The sequence below is a fragment of the Pleurodeles waltl genome, chromosome 6 (genome assembly GCF_031143425.1).
Source record: "Pleurodeles waltl isolate 20211129_DDA chromosome 6, aPleWal1.hap1.20221129, whole genome shotgun sequence".
Classification (NCBI taxonomy): domain Eukaryota; kingdom Metazoa; phylum Chordata; class Amphibia; order Caudata; family Salamandridae; genus Pleurodeles; species Pleurodeles waltl.
This window is the reverse complement of record NC_090445.1, coordinates 757,080,215-757,105,516: the sequence shown is the minus strand read 5'-3', so window position 1 is coordinate 757,105,516 and position 25,302 is coordinate 757,080,215. Positions and strand designations below refer to the sequence as shown.

At 44.2% G+C, this 25,302-nt stretch overlaps 1 protein-coding gene across 2 annotated transcripts in view; it reads left to right on the top strand.

Moving 5' to 3' along the window:
• The window catches only part of LOC138300241 (caspase-7-like), a 358,375-nt gene that overhangs the window by 58,315 nt on the left and 274,758 nt on the right, over positions 1 to 25,302 (top strand). For both annotated transcript variants that reach the window (XM_069239325.1, XM_069239326.1), the window contains exon 2: positions 19,289 to 19,413. In XM_069239325.1, coding sequence (XP_069095426.1) covers positions 19,289 to 19,413 — 125 coding nt within the window. The remainder of the gene's footprint in view (positions 1 to 19,288; positions 19,414 to 25,302) is intronic.

The following is a 25,302-nucleotide window of genomic DNA, read 5'->3' as shown; positions in this document are numbered from 1 at the left end:
AAATGTGACAGATATCCCATCTGCCGTATTACGAGTCCATTATATCCTGTGGAACTCGTAATACGGTGGCTGGGATATCTGTCACATTTGGGACGGATTAACCCCCCCCGCCAAAGTTGTAATCAGCCCCTAAATCTTATTATAGCGCTTAGAAACACAATAGCTCCAACTGGCACTATCATGGCGTCTTGACGAAGTCGCTTCCAACAGTTCAACCCCACTCGCGAGGAACTGTGGGACAGTCGCGGAGTTCCATGGACCCTGGGTACAGTACCTTGGAAAACAAAGAGGAAACAAAGATGGTGCATGGATTCGGGAAGGTGGGGCATCGCTGGAGCCGGGGTGGCGTCAGTTCTTTACTGCTATCGGGGAGGTGAGGCATCATTTCCTTACTGCTAGGCAGGTGGAGATGAGGCTTCTGTTCCTTAAGGTTGCACGGGAGGTAATGCGGCGTCAGTTGCGAGGTGTCAGTTCCTTACGATAAGGTGGAGTCGATGAATCCAGCAAGTCAAGATGTAGGGTGACGACTTTGCACCACGGGGCCACAGGTGCTGCGGTGAAGTCGAGTGTCATAGACATCGGAGATGCCGCACTCAGGATTCACACTGTGGCAGGACTTCAAAGATGCTGTGGTGGAGGTCGCGGTCGTTGCACTCCGCGAGAATCAGGGGGCAGGCAGCGAAGCGAAGTCAGAGAGCTGTGCTGGCCCTGAAGTCAGTCTGGATGTCGATGCACTAGTTTCTTCCTTTTTACACCAGAACTCACTCCTGAGTGTCTAGGAACTGGATTTGGCACCACATCGCAAGTCAGGACTCTCAGCAAGAGAGCCCAGGTGCTGGCAGGTGAAGTCTTTGATGTCCCTTAGTCTTCTTAATTGGAGGCAACCTCAGTCCAAGCCCTTGGATAACCTTTGGAAGCAAGATAGAAACAGAAGCAGCAAGCCTTTTCCTGCCCGGGCCCCAAACACACTCTAGGGGGTTGGAGACTGCTTTGTGTAAGGATGGGCAAAGCCCTTTTCAGCTGCGAGTGTCATCTCCTCCCAGCACTCTAGACCATCAGGATATGCAGGGCACACCTCAGCTCCCCTTTGTGTGAATGTCTAAAGTGAATACACAATCAGCCCAATTGTCATCCTGACCCAGACATGTATGTCACAGCCAGACAGAGGCACAAAATGGTTAAGCAACAAAATGCCCACTATCTAAAAGTAGCATTTACACTCACAGTTCAAAAAACAACTTCACCTAAAGATATATTTTTAAATTGTGAGGTAAGACATCCCATACTCAAAATCTGTATCTACTCCCAATGGGAAATTACACATAAAAGATATTTCAAGGCACTCCCGATGTTACCCTATTGGATAGACAGTCCTTGCAATAGTGAAAACCAAATGCAGCAGTAATCACCATCAGGACATATAAACCACACCAGTACATGGCCTGCCTTTTTATTTACACTACACCCTGCCCATGAGACTGCCTTAGGCCAACCTTAGGTGTGACTTTCCTGTAATAAAAGGGAAGGTTTGGGCCCAGCCAATGGGTGCAGTGGCCAGGTCGAATGGCAGTGTAAAACTTCCAACCCAGACACTGCAGTGGCAGGTCTGAGACATGTTTACAGGGCTACTCATGTGGGTGTCACAATCAGTGCTGCAGGCCCACTAGTAGCATTTGATTTACAGGCCATTGGCACACATGGTACACTATACTAAGGCCTTACTAGTAAATCAGATATGCCAATCATGGATAATCTAATCACCAATACAATTTAGACAGAGAGCACTTGCACTTTAGCACTGATCATCAGTCCTAGAGCCACCAAAAACGAAATTCAGCACAGGAAAAACAGGTCAGAAGCAATGGGACACCACACCAAGAACTGCCAGGTCTAACAGACAGATTTGTGTGTGCATGTTTAGTTCTGTAGCTTGGTAAATGAGTGAATGTTTGGATGGATGAGTGACATCGGTAAGTCATGGGTGAGTGAGCGGTTAAATAATCATTCCATGAATAGCTGAATGAATGGCTGAATAAGTATAAAGATGGATGCACATATGTTGCACTTATCTTAAAGTCTGAGCGCTCAGATCGCAGTAATAATCTCATGAAATTGCCAAGAATATGCAGGCGATATTTTTAACAGCTACAGATACTTTGTACTCAAAAGAGGAGGACTGCAGGTTTAAGGCTGGTTACATACCACCTATTATGCTTGCATATCTCGTTCTTGTCCCACTCATTATTTTTTTAGATGAATTCACCTAGAAAGGGGAAGGAAACAGGAAATAAAAGCTAAACTTGACCCTTACTCAGAGTGCTATAAAGGAGTAGCTCACTAAAAGAACTTCCTGTTTTCTTTTCCTGCCACATGACAGATATGTGGAGTACGAACCTTGCTGAGCCTGGGTCCTCTTTGGTTTTGTGTGGGGGATCTCTCTGTGTCAAGCACAAGGGAGAGGGACTATGCAATGTACTTTGAGGATCAGGAGATGAAATTCAGCTGAATTCTTCTTGTATTAAGACTTTTCATGGAAGGACTGCTGTTTGTGTTAGGATGTAACTCAGGCAATAGATTTTCCCTTATCAGATTGAACCCTTAAAGTCACTAAATTAACCTGAGCTCAACACCTGGTAACTATGGCACAGAGCAGACAGGCTTAATTTAGAGCCAATGTGTAAATAATGTATGCAATCTTATAACAGTAGTTAGGTTGAAATGCAAAACAATAAAAATCCCAAAACAAATTAGCAAAATAGAGTGAAATTGAATTAACAAAATAGCAAACAAATGACAAAAATCCAAAAAGGAGAACCGGACATATGTGTTTCAGTTTTAAGTAAATATACCGCCACAAAGTGGCAATGATTGTTAACAGTCACATTTGATTAGGACCTCGGCACAGTTTGACACTGACTGCAATGGAATACAGATTGGCTACACTAACCAGGTTTGTTCTGGTCAAATGGTACAATTTATGGGTGGAAAGTACCCCTGGGGACACCCTAACTGATAGATAAAGGTTCCTGGGGCTACCTCTATCCACTTTGGGTATTTTCAAGATAGCAGAAGTCTTCGGCCACATCAACTTGGCTTCTTATTCTTAATTTCCTCCCACATCGAACCCTAAAATTAAGGTTTAGGCACTCCTTGTCCTTCCAATACCCTCAGAGACAGTAATTCTGTAGATCAATGCTTAACTTTCCGAAACCAGACAGTGGATACAAACAACATTTTTTGGCATTTTGTTCTCCTCTTTTGAAATGTTCCCCACATGTCATAGGAAAACCCCAGCAGACCTGTCTAGCAGGTCTTGACACTCCAGCAGTATTTAACTCTGTGATTACAACAAAATGCCCACTGTGAAGGAGTCTAGTCTGGCATGGGGGGAACAAAAGAAGGGTGCAGCCCTGGGTGTGAGCTAAATCTTGTTACAAATTAGCCCTTTTTGGAGTTAATCTAGTCCTTTGACTCAGGCCATCCTGTCAAGGAGATAACTACACCTTCCCTTGCTCAAAGCCTTTGTCCCTGTTCTGGGAGCATGTTCACACCTCATTCATGCCTATTGAACTGGTAATTACTGGCTGGGAGAAGTGGGAGAACAACATGTAGTGTTAGCTTCCAGGGACTTCAAGCAGGGCAAAGGTAACGTTTTAAAAGTCATCTTCCCACAATATTTATGACAAATCCAACTTTACCAGTGAACTGGGCTTGTAACAAATGGTTCATAAAGTCAAAAACAATTATTTGTGGCTGTTTCCTAGGAGTAACAGTTATTTAGCTCAATATTGTATCCCAGTGCTTTCCTATAGAACAGCCAAGCCTGCTACAGTGAAATTGCTTTTTGGGCTTTTTCACTGTAAGGACAGGTTTAACATTAAACCTTTATATGTCCTACTTTTAAATACCATGCCCACTGTCTTATATGCAATAAGGCCTACTCAAGGGTGACATAAGTATCTAAAAGTATGTAAAAGGAGGCTTTATGCCTGTTATTTTTACAGGTGTAATTTGCGGTTCAAACCTGCACAGCCAGCCCACTGGTAGCAGGTTTGTAGTACTGTTTATATTGTCTGTGTAGTGGATGGCACAGTGAGTGCTGTAGTCTACTTGGGAAATCTGGCCCTGGGTACACCTTGGTATCATAGACTAGGGACTTATACATATATTAAATATGCCAAGCCAGTGTATACAAATTTCATCTTGTTGAAAGGAGGACCATAAGTACTTTCCCACGGGTTAGCAAGGGTAAAGTGCATAGAGTTCTATGGCCAACAAAAATAAAGTTTAAAAAAAGGCAAATAATCCCAGTGACCATGCAGAAAGTGCAAATTTCCAACACATGTGACTGTTTATAGTTCTCTGTATGCTTGCACTTTTGGTTCACTGGTCTTTTTGTGTCTGTATTCTATTTAAGAGCAGTACGCAGGTGAGCAGCTTGTTGGCTGCGAAGCTGAATGAGAATAATGTTTTTTGGCAAGCATAAGGTAGTGTTTTTCTGATGCATGGCCCTATCATCTCCTTGGAGAATACTTTCAACACTTTGCCCTCTTCAAGCACTGGAATGTCTTCCTGTACCTTCTTTGTTGGTCTGGTAGTTAGGAGGGTCAGACTTCAGAGGAAGGAAATGGATTCCAGAACAATTTACAGAGACAGTTGTGAGATCTATGTTTTGTCTACTTTGAAATTGTACTCAACACAATGGAAACATCAGCAATGATGTTGGGTTAAATCATACTTCTATCAATTGTAATATATCTGCTACTCTTCAATCTCTCTTACAGTTCAATTCAAATTCTCCTGTATGCGGTTCAGAGGTTGTTGAAAGTAGCTACTTTGAAAGCACAGTGTTCACAATAAAGGCTTTTAGAGATTCTTGTAGAGTGTTGGGTAAAGGTGAGGCTCTATTGATGAGGTTGCTCCTGCTGGAATGTGACTTAGCATTCTATTTTTTTTAGCACTGAATGTAGCCTGAACTGTCTGTACTGTTTGTATAACTGCTTGTTACTCTATATCTTTGGTTCATTAATCTCCGATCCCAGTAAATCTGTGTGTGTGTCCCTGTATAAAACTGGATTTTAATAACTCCATTCCCTTTCATGATACTTTGTGTTTCTGAGCTGTGCTGCTCTGGGTTTTTTGTATCATGCACAGTGACCTCTAATATTTTTGTACGGGATGCATGCATTGCCCTAAGATTATGATGGCTTTGTTATGTCTATGTGGGTTAGCTCCTATTGTCGACCCATGTCTGTCATAGTTAAGGCCTATGTTCACCTATTACCTCTGCTGCTTATGTTACTTTTTTGGTTATCTTTTTAGACGTCTTGGTACTTTGTAGACACTGAATACAATTGTTCAATAATACATCAAATAAATCGCAAGTAGGTGATAAACCTCCAAGAAATAAACAATGAGAAACACAAATTGTTTTTAGGAAAAATTAGTGTTTGAGAAAGAGCTAACCGTCCTCAAATTTCCCACCAGCTAATTCTCTGCTCAAAAGATTTACTGGTATGAATTGCCTAGACCTGGGTGGCCCAAAAATGGTCTAGAATAATGTGGTTTTTATTTTGTGTTAATGCCGCCATAGGTGTAGCAAAATGAATCATAGGGTAGCCATGCATAACATGGCCTCTACTCTGTGTCCCAAATATTTTTCAAAAGGCCTCTTGACAACCACCTCGCTACCCTCAGTATCTCCCAACCTCTTTCTGAAGCTATGCTCTCTGCTCTCCATCGAAGGAGAGAGTCAGTGCTCCACTACCAAGCTCTCCGAGAGACTAGCCAGAGCAACCTGTAATTCCTTTATGTTGTATTAACAGTGGGGAAAACCTTTTTGCTCACTGTAGCAGTCAATAACCAGATTTAGAATTTGGCATTTATGTCGCTGCCTTTCAGTCCTAGCCATACATAAAATGTAAATTTATACATGGGTAACAGTGTTATGGAACTGTGTTTCACCAAGGGGTTCTGAGTAGCATCAAATAGACTAAAAGAGCAAAGATCGAGTTATCTGTGATGACCCTCAGAGCCCCGAGGTGAAAAACATCCCTGTTATTCACTTTTTACCCATTGACAATTTGATATATGTCCCCTGAAATGATCTTCCCCTGATTTCAGCAGCTACGCGGGGGCATTGGAGTAATCAGGGTGTCATAGACAGATCTCCCTGTGTCAGTTGTGAAATTAAATAGCTTTCTGTCAGACCCAAGACCAACCGCTATGCCTCCCCCACCCTCGCCCCTTCCCAAAGATGTGTTCTCTGATCTCCATAAAAGCTGGGAGGCAGTGCTGCGTAGAAAAGCTCTCTGAGCAGTCTCTCATTCTATTGCAATGTAGCACCATGCAAAGCAAATTCTGTTTGCAACTGCGCTCCATCATAGCAGTGAACAACCAGATGTAGAACCTGGTAATCACATTAGGGGCTCTAAGTGAGGGCCGTACATAAAAAGATTAAATTCTTCCTTGATAAACTGCTGGCTGCCAGCTGTGATTATCTAAACTGAAAGGAATCTGAACTCATGTGCTTGTGCACTCCTCTTGAGAAGCTGCAAGCTTTCTATAAAATAAAATTTGTAACATTGACAAATGTATTTTGATTTTCTTCCTCAGTCAGGTAACACATGCACACATTTACAACGGTGTATTTACAATAGTGTAATTGTGTTTTTATTCTACTATGCATCTTTACAACATTGGGAGCAAGGTGTACGTGATGGATAGAGCGCACACCCTCCAACAACTAATGTTACTTGATGTACAATACTTTAGTACTTTATGTGCATGTTCAATAACTTTGAAATACTTCTACCATAGTACTGTGTGCACTATGGGAAATTCTTTGTTTGTAGGATGATCTTGGTCACATAACTTCTTTCCTCGCCTTATCAAAGATGGTATTTCACCTCTAAACTCTGTACTACAGCTTCCAGCTTTGAGATATTAAGTATTTCAGACTTTAACATACTTATTTTAAAGCCAGACATTTTTGGCAAGTTTACAGTTCGTCAATTGGCAGGGAGGATTTGGAATTGTAGAGTGTATTTAAAATAGAATTTGCAAAGGTTTTAAGCTTGAATCAGTTTATACCTATTTATACACTATACATGTCATATATCTTTTTTGTGATACCAGTACCAGATTGAGCACAGACAGTTGAAACTGGGTAACATGCCTCATTTCACTTTGTCTGTTAAGTGTATTGAACAACAGGACATCAAATCCGATGTTAATGCTATTGCCATCCAAAAATAAAACTGTTTGCGAAAACTCAACAGGAAATTTAAATCAATGCAAAGGAATGTTTTTTCTTGCTCCTGTGGTAGCAATAATAGTTGTTTCGCAGGATACTGTGTATTTTCCAAAGTAGAGTTTACCATATTATGTTACTATGTATGTATTTGTTCTGGAGGAAACTGGACCGGTCCAGGTGTACAAACAGTGGCACAGTTGGTTGCCGATGCATTGACTGTATCTTTATGAAGAAGTTTATGACCAAATATAATAAAGCTGTTGGTCTATATGAAGCCTCACTTTGAAAAAACAGAGATTGTCTCTCAAGTATGGACGAGGATCTCTTAAGTATTCATTGGGACGAGGAGACTAATTTTATGATGCACTAAACATATCATGACTGGAGACGTATTCTTGAAGTAATAGGATCAACAGGGGTAAATGTTGCTCTTCAGTCTGTTTCATAAGACGTCTTTTCCTTCTTCAGTATTCTTCTTGGAAGCTTTAGCTTGTCCCTTCTTATCCTACAGACTTTTATAAAACGTTTAGAATAATGCAAAGTAACCACTGTCCCAGTAAAAACTGACCTCTTTCTCATCCTTAAATTTCCCTAATTGTGCTGCTAATTGCCTTCACCTTGCAAATGACCAGTTTACCTACTATATTCCTAACTCAATCAGGCATATTTGTTTTGAGACATCCTTGTACAGGTGAACTGACCTTGAATCGGTTGAAATGTGACCTTCAGCTAACCCCGAGTCTTTTTGCATGCAAGTGCAACACCAAGGCCATCAAAGCCGCAAGGCGTTTGGTAACACTGAAATGTTGCGGTACCATTATCCAATTTATACCTTTGCATCATCCTGGAAATTAATCTTCTGAATCTTCCTGTGGCACAACCATTGAATGCTGCAGAAGCTAACATCAGCGTGGAGCTGAGCTAAAAGTTTATAGGGACATTATATGGTGTCTAGGACACACTTATGTCTAGCTATAAACTTGCACTGTTCCCTATTCCCTCACGAGCATTCAGGCCCTCATTATGAATTTCTGCCCGCCAGAGTCCTGTGTCGAGATTACCGCATATGCGGCCATCACTCTGCGGGACCTATCACAAGTTTCCTGCCGCCGGCCCAGTGGGAAACACACCACAACATTGACGCGGACCCGTAATTGTGCCGGCTGCGATGTTGCCTTGGGTGCGACAGCACCTGCTGCGCTTTTCACTGCCTGTAAATCGGGCAGTGAAAAGCGCAACGGGGCTGTCCATGGTGGCCCCTGCACTGCCCATGCCAAATGCATGGGCAGAGCTGGGGCCCCCTCTTCCCACCAGCCTTTGCATGGCGATGGGACCGCCATGCAAAGGCTGGCGGAAATGGGACTCGTATTCTGGAGGTCAGTACAGCGCTGCCCTGGCGGATTGGGACCGCCGGCACTGTCAGTCTGTCGGCTGACGGCAACCTGGCAGTGTCGGCGGTCGGATGCCACCGTCATAATAGGGCAGTCAGACCGCCCCTTTCGGCTGAGGTCTGAGCACCACTGCGAGTCTGGCGATCAGTGGACTGCCAGACTCATAATGAGGCCCTCAGTGTTCACCGTGCCCTTTATCTCACATTGTGGGCTTCCAAGCTCATTTTGTTTATCTTTTGAAAATATATCCTGCATAACTTTACCCTGGGGTGGCTTATTTGTCTTTATAAGTTAGTTACATTATCTGATTTAACATTGTAATTGTTACCCTGTGAGACAATGTTGAATGATACTACATTTCACCCAGGTCTCAGCTGGGTATACCGGTTCCTCCTTTTGTTTTTTATCAGTTTGCCTTTACTTAGGAATGATTTCTCTTACTGTTAATGCTAATAACATCATTAGTATTGTGTTAGATAATGGCTGCCTCTGCCTTACCTGCCGTGAAATATTGGAGGCAACCCAGAAGATGGTGATATATGGAATGCTAGAATGAATATCCGCCACTGCTGGTTGCTCTGGGCCTCTGAGTCCATTGTTTTCACCTGACGGAGACTAGCCATATACAAGTCGTTTCTGGGCCTGCTGCAAGCGGAAGAGAGCACCCGAACTGCTAGGTCTGCTCAGGATGGCAACACAAGCAACTCTAGTCCCACATCTGGGTGCCTGTGTGCCAGTCCTCCTCCTCTCTTATTTTGCCAGTAAGATAGCACTATGGATAATTTTCCCCACAATACAGATTGGTGAGTAACGTGCCGGCTGCAGGTGCAAATGCCAATAAGGAAGCTCACAGGCATAGTGCAGTTGTCGCAGAAATCTGGGTGACTGCAATTCACGCGCTCCAGTAAGGCGCCACAGTGAATCTGCGAGCCTCGTCGAGATCCTCATTTACCCTGCGCTTCGCAAGGTCTGCCAAATAAGCTGATTAACTTCAGGGTGTTAAGAAAAGAAGTGAGACTGAGTTTGAGAACGCCTGCTAGGAATGCTTTGAAGTGTAACTGCAAGAAATCAGTACCGGACTGCTTATTCGCCTCTGAATGAACATTGTGGTTTTATAGTGTTTCATCTATCTATCTATCCATCCATCCATCCATCCATCCATCCATCCATCCATCCATCTATCTATCTATCTATCTATCTATCTATCTATCTATCTATCTATCTATCTATCTATCTATCTATCTATCTTGTTGAAGCGCCTGACATTCTTTTATACCACGCACATTCACACACATGTACCCTTACTTAAACGAGCAGTGGTGTGCTGGGAAGATGCGAATGAAAGATAGTGACATGTCTAGGTACCCTGCCACGTGTCAGTTCGTGCTTAACTATTTCTCGAGAAAAGAGGCTGCTGCTGGTAACAAGGAAGGTGTGTGGGCTTGGCTGGAGAATGTTCAAAGCATCCAGCTCAAGTGTAGGTTTGTATCTAAAAAAAACATCGATTTTGGTGACAGTTGATGCTGTTTCTTCAGGAGGCAGTTGAAGAAACTCAGTATAGTTGGATGTTTGCTAAATGATCAGATGTTATACACAGTGTGATTTCCTGAGCAACTGCTACAACGTGGTATCTGTGGGTGGATGCTAGAGCGGAACGGAAAGCAGCAGAACTAGTTTGTGATAAACTTCACTGCTGCTGCAGCGGGCCGGCTTCTTATTGCTGACAAGCAAGCTTGTCACGTGAAGAAAGGCAGCATCAATGATAACAATGGGTAGGATGGACCTACAGAGGTCAGGGAAACCGCTGTTTCTTCCAGGGGCGTAGGAAACATTACATTTCTGGGGAGGCAGGGGCAGTCCTTTCAGCTGACCTTGCACAAATTGACGGTGCTCTGTGAACTTTCGACTGTATATAATTACAAAGTTTTGAAGTTAAATAAAAAGGCAGGCAGTGCAAGTATGTTTTATTGTTAATTACAAGTTATTTGCATTCCTCAAAGTAATTAGATCAAATGTGAAAACATGTTTATGTTCATAAGGGTTCTGGGTGTTATAGGTTTTAAAGGGGTTTTATGGTTCAGGTGTGGGTTTAGGACGAGGGTAGTAATAGTATTAAAGGTGTTTTAAGCGTTCAAGGTTTGGTAAGGGTACAGGCTAGTGATAGTAAGGGTTTTAAAGGTGTTTTCAGGGTTAACTGGTGGGCAGTTGTAAATGGTGGTAAGGGTTTTTTAAGCTTCAGTGGGCAGGTAGAGATAAAAGAGATAAAACACAGTAGAGGTGTTGGAAATGTATTTGCCCTTTGTGCAGGGCCACCTCTATTTTTTTGCCTTTTTCTTTAATCTTTTTTTGTTGACTGTACCCAGGTAAAGTGTATGTGCTCCTCCTTTAAATATCGTAAATTTGGTAGTCTTGATTGGCTTATTTAACTTACTAATAAGTCCCTAATATGTGGTACAAAGTGTAGCCAGGGCCTGTAAGTTAAATGTCACCAGTGAGCTGAGGCACTCATTGTGTCAACCACTACAGTGACAGACTAAAGCATGTTTCCTGGCCTACCACTGTAGCGTGGCTGTGCAGTCTTAAACTTTCAATACGATCTGCCAAAACAAAACCTTTTGTCCGGCTAGAACTTCCTTTTAAATATTAATAGGTTTCACCTAAGGCAGGCCTTAATGCCCAAAGTGTAGAATGCATGGTATTTAAAAGTAGGACATGTAGAGGTTTAACATTCCACGTGTCCCTACAGTGAACAAGCATAAAAGCTATTTTAACTTCAGCAAGGCCAGCTGTTTCCATGGGGAAACACTGAATTACATTCAGCTTTATAATGCTAATTTCAGATTTGTAACTGCTAGAGAAATATTTCAAGGACTCTTTTTAATAAATAAACAAAATTCAATGTAATGGCAAAGTGGTATTTGATCTTACAGCTACGGAAAAGGTATTTTAGAAAAGTTACTTTTTGCCCATCTAAAACATCTGTAAGCATTCAACAGTCACCTGGCAGCTTGATGGCTCACATGTGGCGATGTTTAAACTTCACCCAGGGCATAGACAATGGCCTTGAGTGTTGAATGTGTTGTCTTCTCTTGACAGGATGGCCTGAGGGATATGCCCAGACCCCTGGTGCACTTTAAAAGGGCCTCCCCTGTCACAAGCAGATGCAGCTCACACCTGGACCTGCTTCCTCTTATGTCCTTCAAGTCAGCCACAAACCTAATCCAGTGGTAGGGACAGCCACCCCAGAACTATTTTAGATTGACCACCGGGGTGAGGCAGTGAGCATCGTCTTTGCATTAGAGTGTCAAATCCTGCTTGAATGTCATATTGTGCTTGAAAGGTTTGCTCACGTTTTACATATATCATTTGGGGAACACTTCAAAGGAGGGACAGAGAATGCCAAAAAACTCTGTGTGTATCCTTTAGTTGCTGAAAGCTCAGGTTTGATTTTATCAGACTTCTGTCTCTTGAGTTTACTGGGGGTCCAGTGACTCGTCAAAACTGGATTTTGTCATTAGATGTGGGAAGAAATTGGGATTACTATATAACCATCCCCATACACGCCCCTAGCCATCAGAGCTCAAGTTTAGTGTGATCAAAGACTTTGAACATATTGAAAATGCTCCAAGTGCAGAAGGTTAGTCCCAGGAACTATACACCATGATTTAGGGCATCCCCAGGGGTCATTTCCACCCATAAGCTTGTGCCAGGAAAAATGTGGCATCTCCAAGCACACACTTCAGAACACTGTTGTTGGACCTGTGGGAGATCAGAACATTTCTGAGCTTGCTATCAGAGATCTTAGAAGAAGCCTAAAGGTCTTGACCTACTCTCCCTCTTGTACCCAAGACAAATAAGTAGATTCCAAAGACCAAAGATCTGTCTCTTCCACCCTTGCACGGGTCCCCTTGATCCACAAAAGAAAGTCAGGAGGCTGCACCTTCTCCTTCATCAATGCCAAGACGTACAGTGAACTTCTTCAACACACCAGGACAACTCCTTCACTTCTCAACTTTTGCAAGAAACTGAATATCTGGATGTTCAACTAGAAGCTCTGCCCTGCCTGGGTACCTTCATGGGTGATAAGCTTCGCCAAACAAATGGACCTAATATGATATAATGCTGACTTCCTGTTCAAGCTACAATGAAATAAGTTCCAGGATGCCTTTCCTGCAACTGCCCTGCTGATAAGTGGCAACTGGACCTGGACTGGACTCTCCCTGCCACCCTATGAGTCTCTAAGTGCCTCCCCCGAGGTCCAGGGGGTATTAGAAATATACTCCTGCAGAGAATTTACACTTGAAAGAATAAAGTCAGAAGGTAAAATCTTTGAGTACAATGGACCTGACTGGTCTATCTGGCTCTTGCTGCATCCTGGTCACCTGGGTCCTGGGTTATCGCGACTGTTGACTATCATTGGCACTTCATACCTCTTGGCGCTATTTCCACTTGAAACTTTAGAAATTAATATCTCCGGTTCCTCTTATTTTAATTTTATATAATTTTGGGGTAATTTTTGTTTATTAAATTGTACTCTAGTTCGCAAATTTGTATTGGGTGTGTTATTGTTTTACATTTCAGCTTTATTACTGTTTTAGTACTGCATAAATACTTAACACATTGCCTCTAAGTTAGGCCCATCGGCTCTATACAACTACAATGCGTTTTAACTCAAGTTTAATTAGTGACTTTACTGGTTCACCCTGACAAGGATTGTGTTTATTACTTGAGGTGGGTACTTACACCCCTCAACTTATAACCCAGTTTCCTACTGGGTGGTTTTAGTGTTTAGAGGCAAGTTGTGGTAAACAGAGGTAAGGGTTTTATTAGGATTCAGGGGCAATTAGAGGTAAATACAGGTAAAGTGATTTAGGGTTCAGGGATGGTTAGAGGTAAATGGAGATATGAGATTTTTAGGCTTCAAGGGCAGAAAGAGGTAAGGAGTTTTAGGGCTTACGGGCTGTTAGAGTTAAAGGGAAGTAAGAGGTTTTTAGGGTTCAAGGCTTGTAAAGGTAGAGGCTTCTAAGGAAGTTTAGGGATTTCTAGGGCTCAGGGGCTGACAGTGTTGAAGGAAGGTAACATGTATTTAGGCTTCAGAATCAGGTAGAAGTAAGGAGGGCTGTGTAAAGGAAGGTAGAAGGTACTTTGGGTTCAGGTAAGGTTAAGGGAGTTTTATGGTCCTGGAGCAGGAAGAGGTGAGGTAAGGGCTTTTATGCTTTAGTGGTGGTTGGAGGTAAGTGGTTTTTAGGGTTCTGGTGCAGGCAGATATGACGAGGTAAGGGGTTTTTATTGTTTAGGGACATGTAAAGGTAAAAGGAGGTAAGGGGCTTTTAGGATTCAAGGGTTGGTAGAGGTAAAGGAAGGTGAGGGGTCTTAGGGTTCAAAGGAAGGAAGAGGTAAGGGTTTTTTATGGGTTGAGGGCAGGCAAAGGGAGGTAATTGGATGTTAGGGTTCAGATGTGAATAGGGGTAAAGGGAGGTATGGGGTTCTAAGGGCTGGGGTGGGCATAGGGAAAAATAAGGGGGGGGTTTAAGATTCAGAGGAGGGAAGAGGTAAAGTGTGCTTTTTTACAGATAAAAGGAGGTAAGGGGTTTTTAGGGTTCAAGGGTGTGGAGAGGTAAAGGAAGGTAAGGGGCCTCAGAGATCGGGTAACGAATAGGTAAATGGTGGCAAGAGGTGTTAGGGTTCAGAGCTGAGTACAGGTAACAGTTGGTAAATGGGTTTAGTGTTTAGAGGTGCATAGAGGTAAATGGAGATAATGGGATGTTAGGGTTCAGAGGTCTGTAGAGGTAACGCGAGGTAAGGGGATGTTAGGTTCAGAGCGGATAGAGGTAACAGGAGGGTAAAGGGTTTTTAAGATTCAGGGGTGGGTAGAAGTAGTGGGAATTTTTAAGGTTCAGGAAAGGGAAGAGGTGAAGGTTCCCAAGCGGGTGTTAAGGTTCACAAGTGGGTAGAGGTAGATAGAGGTAAGGGAATTTTAGGGTTCTCTGGTGGTTGGTATAAGGGAGGTAGGGGTTTCTAGGGCTCAGGGTCAGTTCGAGGTAAAGGGAGGAATTTTTTAAGGATTAATGGGCGGGTCCAGGTAAAGGGTATTAAGGGGGCTTTAGGTGATTTTAGGCTTCAGCGAATGGGAGATTTAAAGGGAAGTAAGTGGTTTTTAGGGCTCGGGGCAGGTAAAGATGTAAGATTTTTTTGGGTTCAGGGATGGGTAGAGGTAATAGGAGGTAAGAGGTTTTTAGGGTTCAGAGAAGGGAAGAGGGAAAGGGGGAAAGAGTTTAAATAAAAACACAGGAATTCAGTGGGTTACCCCCATAGAAAAAAGAAAAAAAAACATAACAGCTTGGCTGTGGTGGATAATAACTAACAATGTTCGACATATCAACAAGTGATGTTAGAAGGAAGGGCTTAACTTGCCATCCCTTCTAGCAAGAGATGGGTGCTTTGGTCATTGCACTGCAGGGGCATACCTCACCCCCATTTTGCAGGAATCTTTTTCATTAAAGTGATTCTCGAGTAATTCATGAAACTACCTCATCTGTTGTTCCAAACTCATGCGCCCTCTCTCTTCTCCTGCAGATGAGCGCCACCAGGGCTGCAGCTTTCTCGATGCCCTGCAGGCCAGTTTTCAAGTTGCAGGTAGGGTAGTGCTGAGAAAGGGCTGAGGTGCTAGATGATCCTGAGCCTGGGCCACCCAGCCAACCAGCAGGTGACGCATAAAGATCCCAGTCCTCCATATAGATGATGGCTGGATGCAAACAGCAAACACAGGTTTCTGCTTCTCTCCCTTTGTCCTCACAGGTGACTGCTGCTGGCAGCTTTCTCGCATGCTTTGAAGGTGCTCTGTAAGTAGTGGCAAGTGAAGAACAGGACCTTTATAGGTAGAGCTTTCACATGCTAATGGCCCTGCAACGGTGTAGATGAACGGTATAATTCTTTTGTCCCCACTCTCTTGTCCCCCATGTCCCCACTCCAAAATCTGGAGGGGATAAATCACCTGCGTCCCCCACACTTCCTACACCCGTGCAGGCAAAACAGACGGGTTTTCAGGCGTAGGAATTTTTATTTTAAATTTGTTCATTTTACAAAGATAAGCGGACCAATACATAGTTTGACCCAGTAAAGGACATTCCTCACATGCATAGTCATTAATATACAATATGGCAAGGATAAAGTAAAAGAAATAAATGAATATAAGCAGAAAAATGGAAGCCTCATACAGTAGGGACACAGAGGCAGGTAAGTTAATGCAATTATACAGTGAGAGCGCTCAGTAAGTAATATGTGTGAGATACCAGTTCAAGCCGAAGGAGGAATATTATTCACATCTTAATGTTCCTCATTAGAGTCCAACATTAGAAGAAAGTCTCTCAGTGACTGCCATATATCTGTCGGTCTAGACTTTGGTGGTTGTAGTGACGCATAAAGTTCACTAGTAGTATCGCAGTAGGTCATATCCTTAAGCCAGACAATAACAGTTGGGGGCCTACCACTACCCCAAGTCACCTGCCTGTTAGCTAGTAGGAGCGCAATGGCAGTAAAGCATCTCCGGGCCAGGGGTAGAGGCTTGACGTTGCCCAGGAGGACCAACGAGGGATCTGGGTCATGTGTCTGGTTGATCTTTAAAGCTATCTTAGAACATATATATCTCTATCCAGTAGGCGGCAACTGCTGTACAATATCGAGCCAGGTGTGCAAAGTCAGCATGTTCGGCTTTGGATTTAGAGCAATGATGTGGCTTTGTGGGGTCAATCTTAGCTAAGGTTTTCGGGGTTGTGTAAGCACGGTGCAGGTACATGTAGTGTAGAAGCTTGTGTCTGTGGTTGTTGGACACTAATTTAGTTTGCATACAGCAGTAATGCCATGTTTTGTGTGGAATGGCATGTCCTAAGTCGTGTTCCCATGCAGCCTTGGGTTTCTCTGGGGCGGTGTGATAGGTCAGCACAGTTTTTGCTGTTATGGGGTAGATATCATCCTTGGATATCATCCTTGGATTCCTCCTTGGATTCCTCTGGATATGTATTTAGGGTGTGATGCACTGTACTGTGCAAGTGGGGTATAATAAAACCATCCATACATGACAGGTTCCCGCCATCCAACACAGTGGAGCTAGGTTTTAGGGTGCCATTGAGAAACAGATCACCAGTTACATTTAGCTGGAGGAAAGCCAGTGTATGCTGCACCAATTGCACCTGTGTGAGCGTAAGCCATTGGTTATTTGACAGAGAGATGTGTAGAGAATACAGCATCTCCCATCCCAAGTATCACCTCAATTTAGACCAAGCCCAGCACGTGGTAGAGAGGGTCTGAATATCGGTAGAGTCACATGGATACCCTAGGGAAGTAAGGATGACAGGGGGAGATGTGGTGTCTGGGCTCTCTCAGGTTTAAGGTAGGGCAACCCTGCATCCAGGTGGTACCAATAATAGGCATAGTGGAACTGGGCCACCAAATAATACAGCTGTAGGTCTGGCACCACCAATCCACCATGGTCATAGGGGCGTATCACTGTTTCCCAGTGAATGCGAGGGCGGCGGCCTGCCCATACTAGTCTCATCAGAAGGTCTCACGAGGTTGCAAAGAAGCTGTTGGTCAGTGCAATGGGGATATTTGTGAACAAATACAAAAACCGGGGGAGAACAACCATTTTAAGAATAGTGATGCGTTCTGACATAGCTAACGGCACTTTAATCCACATCTGGATAGTAAGGTTGTCAATAGCTAGGCATAATTATGGGGAATGACTTCAGTTTTGTCTCTATGTGAAAATATACCCAGATATTTGGGGGAGTTGGTGCATCAGCGTAGAGGGTATTCACGTGTGGATGGAACTCTGACCTCCATTAGCAGAAATAATTCTGATTTATTCCAGTTAACCGAGAGGCCGGAGAAGGTCTTGAAGCGTATCACCTCACGAATGAGCAGAGACAAGTTGACAGCTGGGACACAGACAAATAATATATCATCCGCATAGAGTGAGGCAAGCTGGGGACCGTGGTGGAACTGGAGGCCCCTGTGGAGATGTCGCTCCTGAAGGTGCCTAACTGTGAGATCAATGGCGATGATGCACAGGAGGGGGGAAAAGCAGGCAGCCTTGTCTGGTGCTTCAGGTGATTGGAAAGGTGTCAAGAGAGTGTGCTGTTAACCTGAAGGCGCGCCAAGGGGTCTTTGTATAGTTACTATGTGAGTTCCCTAAAACTGTTGGGTATCCCCAGTTTGATGAGGGTTGCTCATAGGAATGACCATTCCAGGAAATCAAATGCTTTTTCAGCATCTAACAGGTCAACTGCGGCGGGGCTAGTGGCACAATCTGGTTCAACTCTGTGAAGATTGATAGAGGTGGAGCAATGCAGGACAAAGCCAGACTGCATGAGGGAGTTAATACATCCCATTAAGAGGGCTAGGCGGGAAGCCAGGATCTTGGTTAATATCTTGTTGTGATGGTTCAAGATTGAAAGTGGTCTATAGGAGGTGCACAAATGAGCTGGCTTGTCTGGTTTAAGTAGTAAGGTAATGACAGCTTCGCGCAAGGTAGGGGGAGTATGCCTGCTTCGAGTGACTCAACGAGGACATCTAGAAGGTGCGGGATAATATAGTTTTGTACACTTCATAAACGTTCCTAGTAATGCTGTTGGAGCCAGGGGTCTTAAAGTTGCTGAGAGCGTTGGTGGCTTGAATGATTTCCTCGCAGGTAATAGGGGCCACCAGGACCTGCTACTGTCCAGGCTCGAGCCACACCATGGCTACCTCGGCTAGGTACTCCACCAGGGAAGTGGCACCCTCCGTCGCTCACGAAGTGTACAGCTCTTGATATTAGGATGTGAATGTGGCAACAATTGTGGCATTGTCAGCAGCAGTGGTGCCGTGGGGGGGGGTCGCAGAAGCCAAGTCAGAGTACGGCTGGGGCACTTTCCCTCGCTATCCTGGCACGCTGTGGCATTTTTGCCAGGTATGGCACCTCATGATCCGCCAAGTCACGAAACTCTTGCAGGAGTGTAGATCGGCTAGGTAAATGAGACAGTTGAGCACCGTTCTTGTCTATGTCATCTAGGTCCCACAGCCACCCTTCCATCTTAGCCAAATCACTCCTTATACTACGGAGCAAACCGGCACGGTTTGAAATGCATACCCTCCCTTATGTAGGCTTTTAAGGCTTCCCAGAGCATAGATTGGGTTGCGATGGAGCCCGTGTTGGTAGCAAAGTATTCAGTTGTTGCATCAAAGACTTCTGACCGGAAGACTTCAGCTTGGAGACAAAACCAGATACAAGATCATATATTGAGACATGGTTAGAGGACCTCGTAAATAGGCAAATCTAGAGGATGGATCATAAAACGTTGTAGCTGAAACAGAAACGTTTTATAATATCTAACTTTTGTTCTTTACGGCTTAGGGTCGTGAGAATGTACTTTAAAGGATAAATGTGCTCTTTTCCTGTTTCTCTGTTTTGTAGTGTGCTGATAGCATGGATCTAGTAGTAGTGGATTTCTGAATAGCGAGCACCTATACCTGAGATATCAATTATCAAATATAACTACTTGCAACACAGTTGAATTTTCATGCTGACCTGCTGCTGGGTTTTCTGGGTCTTATAGAAATTAAGTACAGTGCGCTCATGATGTGTCTACATTTATGTTCACTGCAGATGGAAGAGTCCAGCCCCTCTCCCGTTCCCAAGAGTCTTCCAATGGACGAAGGAGAAGGCGGTGGCGATGCAGACACGGTCGACGCCAGGCCAGACAGAAGTATACGACTTCCATTTCTGCGCAAGTAAGGGCGTGTGGTTGTACGTTTCACAAATAAATGCAAACATGTTTCCATTACATTACATTGCAGTTTCTAAATTACCCCCTTGCCAAAAAAGGCTCTGCTTTTGTTTGTTTTGTTCCGTGTGCGCGTAGTACTGTAGTTCCTTTAGGAGTATGTCTGCAATTGGAAAGATTGTGTTTTGCCCCAATTGAATGCTCGTCGAGGGACCGTACTTCAAAGGGTTCCACGGCCTAATCTTTGAAGCATTTCAAGATTACAGAGGTCTGAGTTGTCAGAGAACAAGGATATGCTTTGGCATTCATTCACTTAAAAAGAGTGTTTTTCTAGTTTTTAATTTAATAACGTAGTTTTTGAAGGTGTGTACCAATTTACTGAAAGTGGATGAATACAGCAGATTGGCTGTAGAGGCATATCTTGAGCCCCTAAATTGACAAGGTTGAGAAAATACTCATTTGCTGTATGTTTGTGGGTATGCGTACTTTCATGTTAATATAGTCGCTTGAGTATGCAAACTTCATCAGTGTACTCAGAAAAGAAACGCCATTGTGTAGCTCTATGTGTACAAGTGTTATAGAGTGATTCCTACAGATCTGCAGGCAAAGCTCAGAGCCCTGCTTTACTTAAGAGGAAATTCACCGCGTGTCAGGGAGATTCATTAGGGTCGAGCTCATAAGTGCTCTAGAGCCTTTTGTAATCTCTCTGTGGACCACACCCACTCTTGCTATTCATTCTTTGTTGTGCTTGTCTTGAATGCTTCTTTTTTATTGGTGCATTTTATGAATTGTCCCTCCTTTGTGTGCTGAGTTCCCTCCCCTGGCGTATTAACTAAGTGAACATTCCTGAACATTTCTGTTGGCCATCACACTATGTCACGCATCCTCCTGTTACAGCGTGTGATGGCCTCTCCTCCGGTTTCGGTTTGCCTTACATCCTAGCCTGGATTATTTCTAGATATTCAGGCAGGGTGCTAATGACTCTTGCGCTTTTGGTGGCGGTGGTGCTTTGAATCGGTTTGCTTCTGTCATCTGTTTTACACTTCATTTTCAATTTATGTGGCAAGAAAACTCCAGCTAGGAATTTACAACACCAGTTGCTCTAACTCGAGCAAAGACGAGACCCGTTGCACTGCAAATGCTTGTTTTTAGATTGATTTCTGAAGCAATCCACTGCTTTGTTGGTGGGAGGTGGACAGCTTGTGTGGTTGTCAGTGGGTTTAGGAAAGACATGGTAACTGGCCTGCTATGATACTTGGCATGTTGGACCAGCTGTCAGAGTTTGCTGTTGCCAAACCAGTGCATATGCTAAATTTGCAGATGGTTATGCCTCCACTAGCCCACATGTTTGGCCTTCAACCTATAATGGGTCCTTCATTACAGAAGACTGAAGTAATCTGATATTTTACAGAAAAGTGATTCTCCTCTGGTTGACATAATAAAAAAGAAAATGGACTGTCATGAAACAGTACTATGGATAATGAATATTTGAAATTATTTTAATGTTTCTGTAGTACTGCATGCTGTCTGAACCATAACGCATAATATGCTAAAAGTGCTGAAGAATGGTTTCTTGTCGGGTCAGTCTTGAAATGACAGAAGCTGCCTTTGCAGCTATTCCAAAGGTAGTTCCAGTCATTTTAAAACTTCAAACCCACTCTACAGCGCGCAGCTATCCCTTTAAATGAATTAGCTTACCGATGTGCCAGGGTACACTTTGTGTCCTAGTGACAGCCATGCAGTAGCAATGTGATTTATGTATGTTTATGGGCTCCAGCTTCAGCTTCAAAGGGAGGTCAAAAAGTGAACTGCTTGAGCTAGAACTATTTCGACATTAAGGATGTTTGTATAGGATAATAACACAAATTCAGCCTTCTAAAAATTTCAGAAATGGCTGCCCTCTTTCCAAGCCCAGATTTTTTGGAGTCTGCTACACCCACTAAATATTCGAGTCATGACAGCAGCTAAAACGTTTATCTCTGTACAGAAGGTTAATGAGATCTCCGCAACAGATAAATCTAGCTGAATACAAATGTACCCTGATATGCAGGCATTTGCCCATGAGTGAACGCCCTGTTGTCCAAGATATGTCTAATAACTACGGGCTCAGGATTGCACCCAATCGATGGTATACAACAGGCCTCGATGTGTCTGGGGGTTGCTTGAGCTGCCCTGTAGAAGGGTCGTGGCTTAGCGAATCAAACAAGAATGCTCCCTTGCGGGTGTTCCCCTTTAGTCATGCAAGCTGAAAACAATAGGTTGAAATGTTTACCACACATTTTTAGGTCGAGCATACCAGCAAGCAAGCGCTGCTTTTCACTACATGTTATAATCTATACTGTGGACTTTAACCACATCCACCTCACACCCATCACTTTCATTTGTTCATGGGCCTGCCTTTCAAAAATCCTTTGATGTTGTTGGTAAGTGCCTTGCGTTTGTCCCACCGAGAGGTTGGTTTGTTACCGCCTTGGAGACTGACCCTGTTACATGGGTTATTGAACGATCACCCATATACTTTTGTGTTGATGAACTACTTTTCTTTTTTGTCTCTCCCCTTCGCATTGTGTGACCTTGGAAGTTTCATGTTTGGGGGTATGATATGGTAGCAAAGAATATGGACAAGGTAATTGCCAAATTGCCATCGGGTGATGTTACTTACCATCGGGTGACGTTACTTACCATAAATCACACGACATTTGCATATCCGATGTCCATAGATCACTTAGCCATAAATCAATCAAACGGTTAGTCGTTTTCATACGTTGCACCTTGGTGCTGGTATTTGTCCTTTTGTGTAGGAGGGTACTCTTTTACCTTTTAGGCTTAACTCGCTACCTTGGTTACTCCTTGCGTCCAGCCCTCCGGCGGACCAGGGCTGCGAGCGCTGTGTTTCATGTACCCCCTCCACTGACTGCCTTACCCTGCCGTAATGCATTGCAAGGTAAGTAGCACTGACACCCTGCCTTTTTAGGTGTGGCCTCCCCATCTTCCTTAACGTACCTTTCTGCCTTTGTTGTTGCACCCCCGTACCAGCCTGCAACTACCTGGGTAGCTTTTTGTGTGGTGCGGGTGGGTGGTTTTCTTTGTCATGTCGCTGCCCAGCCGTCCAGATAAAAAGTGGGGTTCTGACCAGGGCAGCCCCATTTTATGCCCCCCTGAGCCCGAGGGTGTGAGGGGAGAATTCAAACAAATACGTGCTGGCCTTCGCCCTAAACCCCTCTATGCCGCCTACTCCCTAAATAATAACAACACCTGAGTCCTTTACTTTGTTTTGAGAAATATTGGCAGCAGTTTATTAACATTGATTTATAGCAAGACCTCCTCTATCTTTTTTATAAGGGCCATAAATCATTGTGTCAAACTCTTTTACATTTAGGATAATTACAGACCTTGAATTATTTGCCTGTCATAAATCACTTTTGACATTCATGCAAATTGCTGGTCATGTCATAAATCACTTTAGACATTATGTGAATTACAGGTCATAAATCACTGTTGACAGGCTTACCATAAATCGCCCGACATTTGCATATCACATGTCCGCAAATGGCTTAGACATAGATCAATCAAACGGTTAGTACTTTGCGTACATTGCGCCTTGGTGCTGGCATTTGTCCTTTTGTGTAGGAGGGTACTTCTTTGCCTTTTAGGCCAGTGGTTCCCAAACTGTGCGCCGCAGCTCCCTGGTGCGCCGTCAAAACTAGCCAGGGGCGCCGCACACAGTCTGGAAACCACTCGGAGGTGTTTTGAATCGGTAGCTTTTCATCGTGGTATTGGAAACAAAACACCCTGCATTAATTATTGTGACCAGCGGAGGGCGCCAAAGTACCATTAATAATATCCCTATGACAAAAGAACAAAAATAGTTTCCAATAAATGGTTTTCAGCAACCTGAACGAGAGAATAAAGAAGACAAACTGTAAATAGTGTAGGTACAGGTAAATAGAGACAGACAGGAGACTCCAGAGCGCCCAGCCTCTGTGACAAATCTGAATGTGGGAGCAATGAAACCAGAGTTCATTTCTCTGGCACTGACAAAGCAAGACAGATACCAGAAAGACATAATAATGTATGAAGGTGTCTGAGAAGAAAAGAGAATATCCAAGAAAAACTGAAAAATAATAACTGACCCATTCTAGCACAGAAAGGAGATGTCAGAAGCAGCCGCCAGATGGGTTACATCCTTTCACCAGTTTTGTCAAAGGAGGAAATGTGGCCTAGCAGTTAGAGCTGTTGACTTGAGAACTTGGGAACCAGGCTGGAGTCCTGGCGTCAGCTACCATCCTTTGATTCTGTGCAAATTACTTAATCTCATCAGTGCCTATTTAAAAATAAAGCCTGACCCTATGTAGTCTCATCTGGTGCTCTTCTAAAGCTCTCTAATGCCCTCATCAGTTTCATCCCAGTTATCTTCCAGGCTAAAAATGGTAGTACTCCGAGGCTGGGATTACGTTCCCCCACCCGCCAAAAAAAAGTAACATAATGGGGAGCCGTGGCCAACACGGCCAATAGATCAATGGACCCGGGGATCGAAACATTTTGGGAACCACTGTTTTAGGCCTAACTCGCTACTCTGGTTACTCCTTGCATCCAGTCCTCTGGTGGACCCGGGCTGCGAGCGCCGTATTTCATGTACCCCCTTTTATTTGCTTCCCAAACAGCTGAGCTGCTCAGCTGAGTGACCGCAGGTGCACAGGTGTTTGGGGGGTTAACCCGTGTTAGGGAGGGAGGACGTGGCCTTTATCCACTTCAGAAAAACAGCTGAGCTGCTCAGCTGCGCAACTGAATGTGCAGGGTGCTCGTGGGGGTTAGCCCATGTGTAGGGGTGTGGCTTCTGTGCTCTACCCCCATTCTCCGTCCTCCCGCTGTGTGCTAGCGGGACTCCGTCCCCGTGCCTTCACAGCCAATGACTTGAGCCCAGAATTAGTATCGTTGGCTGCTTACAGGAAGCACACGCAGCCAGTGGATCTTGCACGCTCTCTGTGGCCGCTGGTACGCGCCTTGCTCCTTCTGGAAGGCACAATGCTGCTGGCAGGCTTTCTTCCGACGTGCGGCCTGTTCCTCTTCCTGAGATGCTGTGGGCCAAGGACAACCTTCATTTTCCGGAGTGTGTTTCCTGGATGAGGTGGCTGTTTGGGCACAGCAAGGCTGACTGCCACACAGCAGCTACAAAGTTGTTGTCCAAGTTGAAACGCGGTTCTGCTGGGCCGCGTTGGTAGGACTTGGAAATCTGGTAGGTGGTTTCCTGACCTCTTTGTCATGTTGCTGCCCAGATGAAAAGAGGGGTTCCAGCCAGGGTTTCCCCTTTTTATGCACCCTGCGAGCCCTGAGGATGCGAGGGGAGAATTCAAATGAATAAAGGGCCCCCTATTAGCCCCATGGGATTCACGCCCTTATCGTGCATTGCACTTTGCACCCCCAACACCATTTCCGCCCTGTAACAAATAGCGGGGGATGCCACTTTCATGCTTCCTCTCTCTGCGTGCCCCTCCTGGAGTCCTGGCACACTTTCTCATGGGTCTTGGACGGGTTTTTGTTCCATCCCCTGCAGGCCTGCGCCCCGAATCCTCCTCTTTTTGTGTTTATTTCTCCTTTTAAGCGGCCAATAGGGAATGGATTTGTCCAAGGCTGCCTGACTGACATTTAAAACCCTTGGAGCCAGAGAAGGAGATACCAGTTGAACATTGTTGTGCTTGTAGGCAAAGGGACTGGAGTGCTTTTAGGTCGTCCTCGTAGAATCTTACATACGGAGGCAGATTGTAACCAGCTTAATAGCTTGTTAGTTTGATGCTCTTGGTGTGGTCTAGGAGAGCCTTCAAGCCGATACCAGCAGTACCATTGAGAAAAGGCAATAAAGTATTATATAGTAATGGCAACTGACTTTTATCGGACA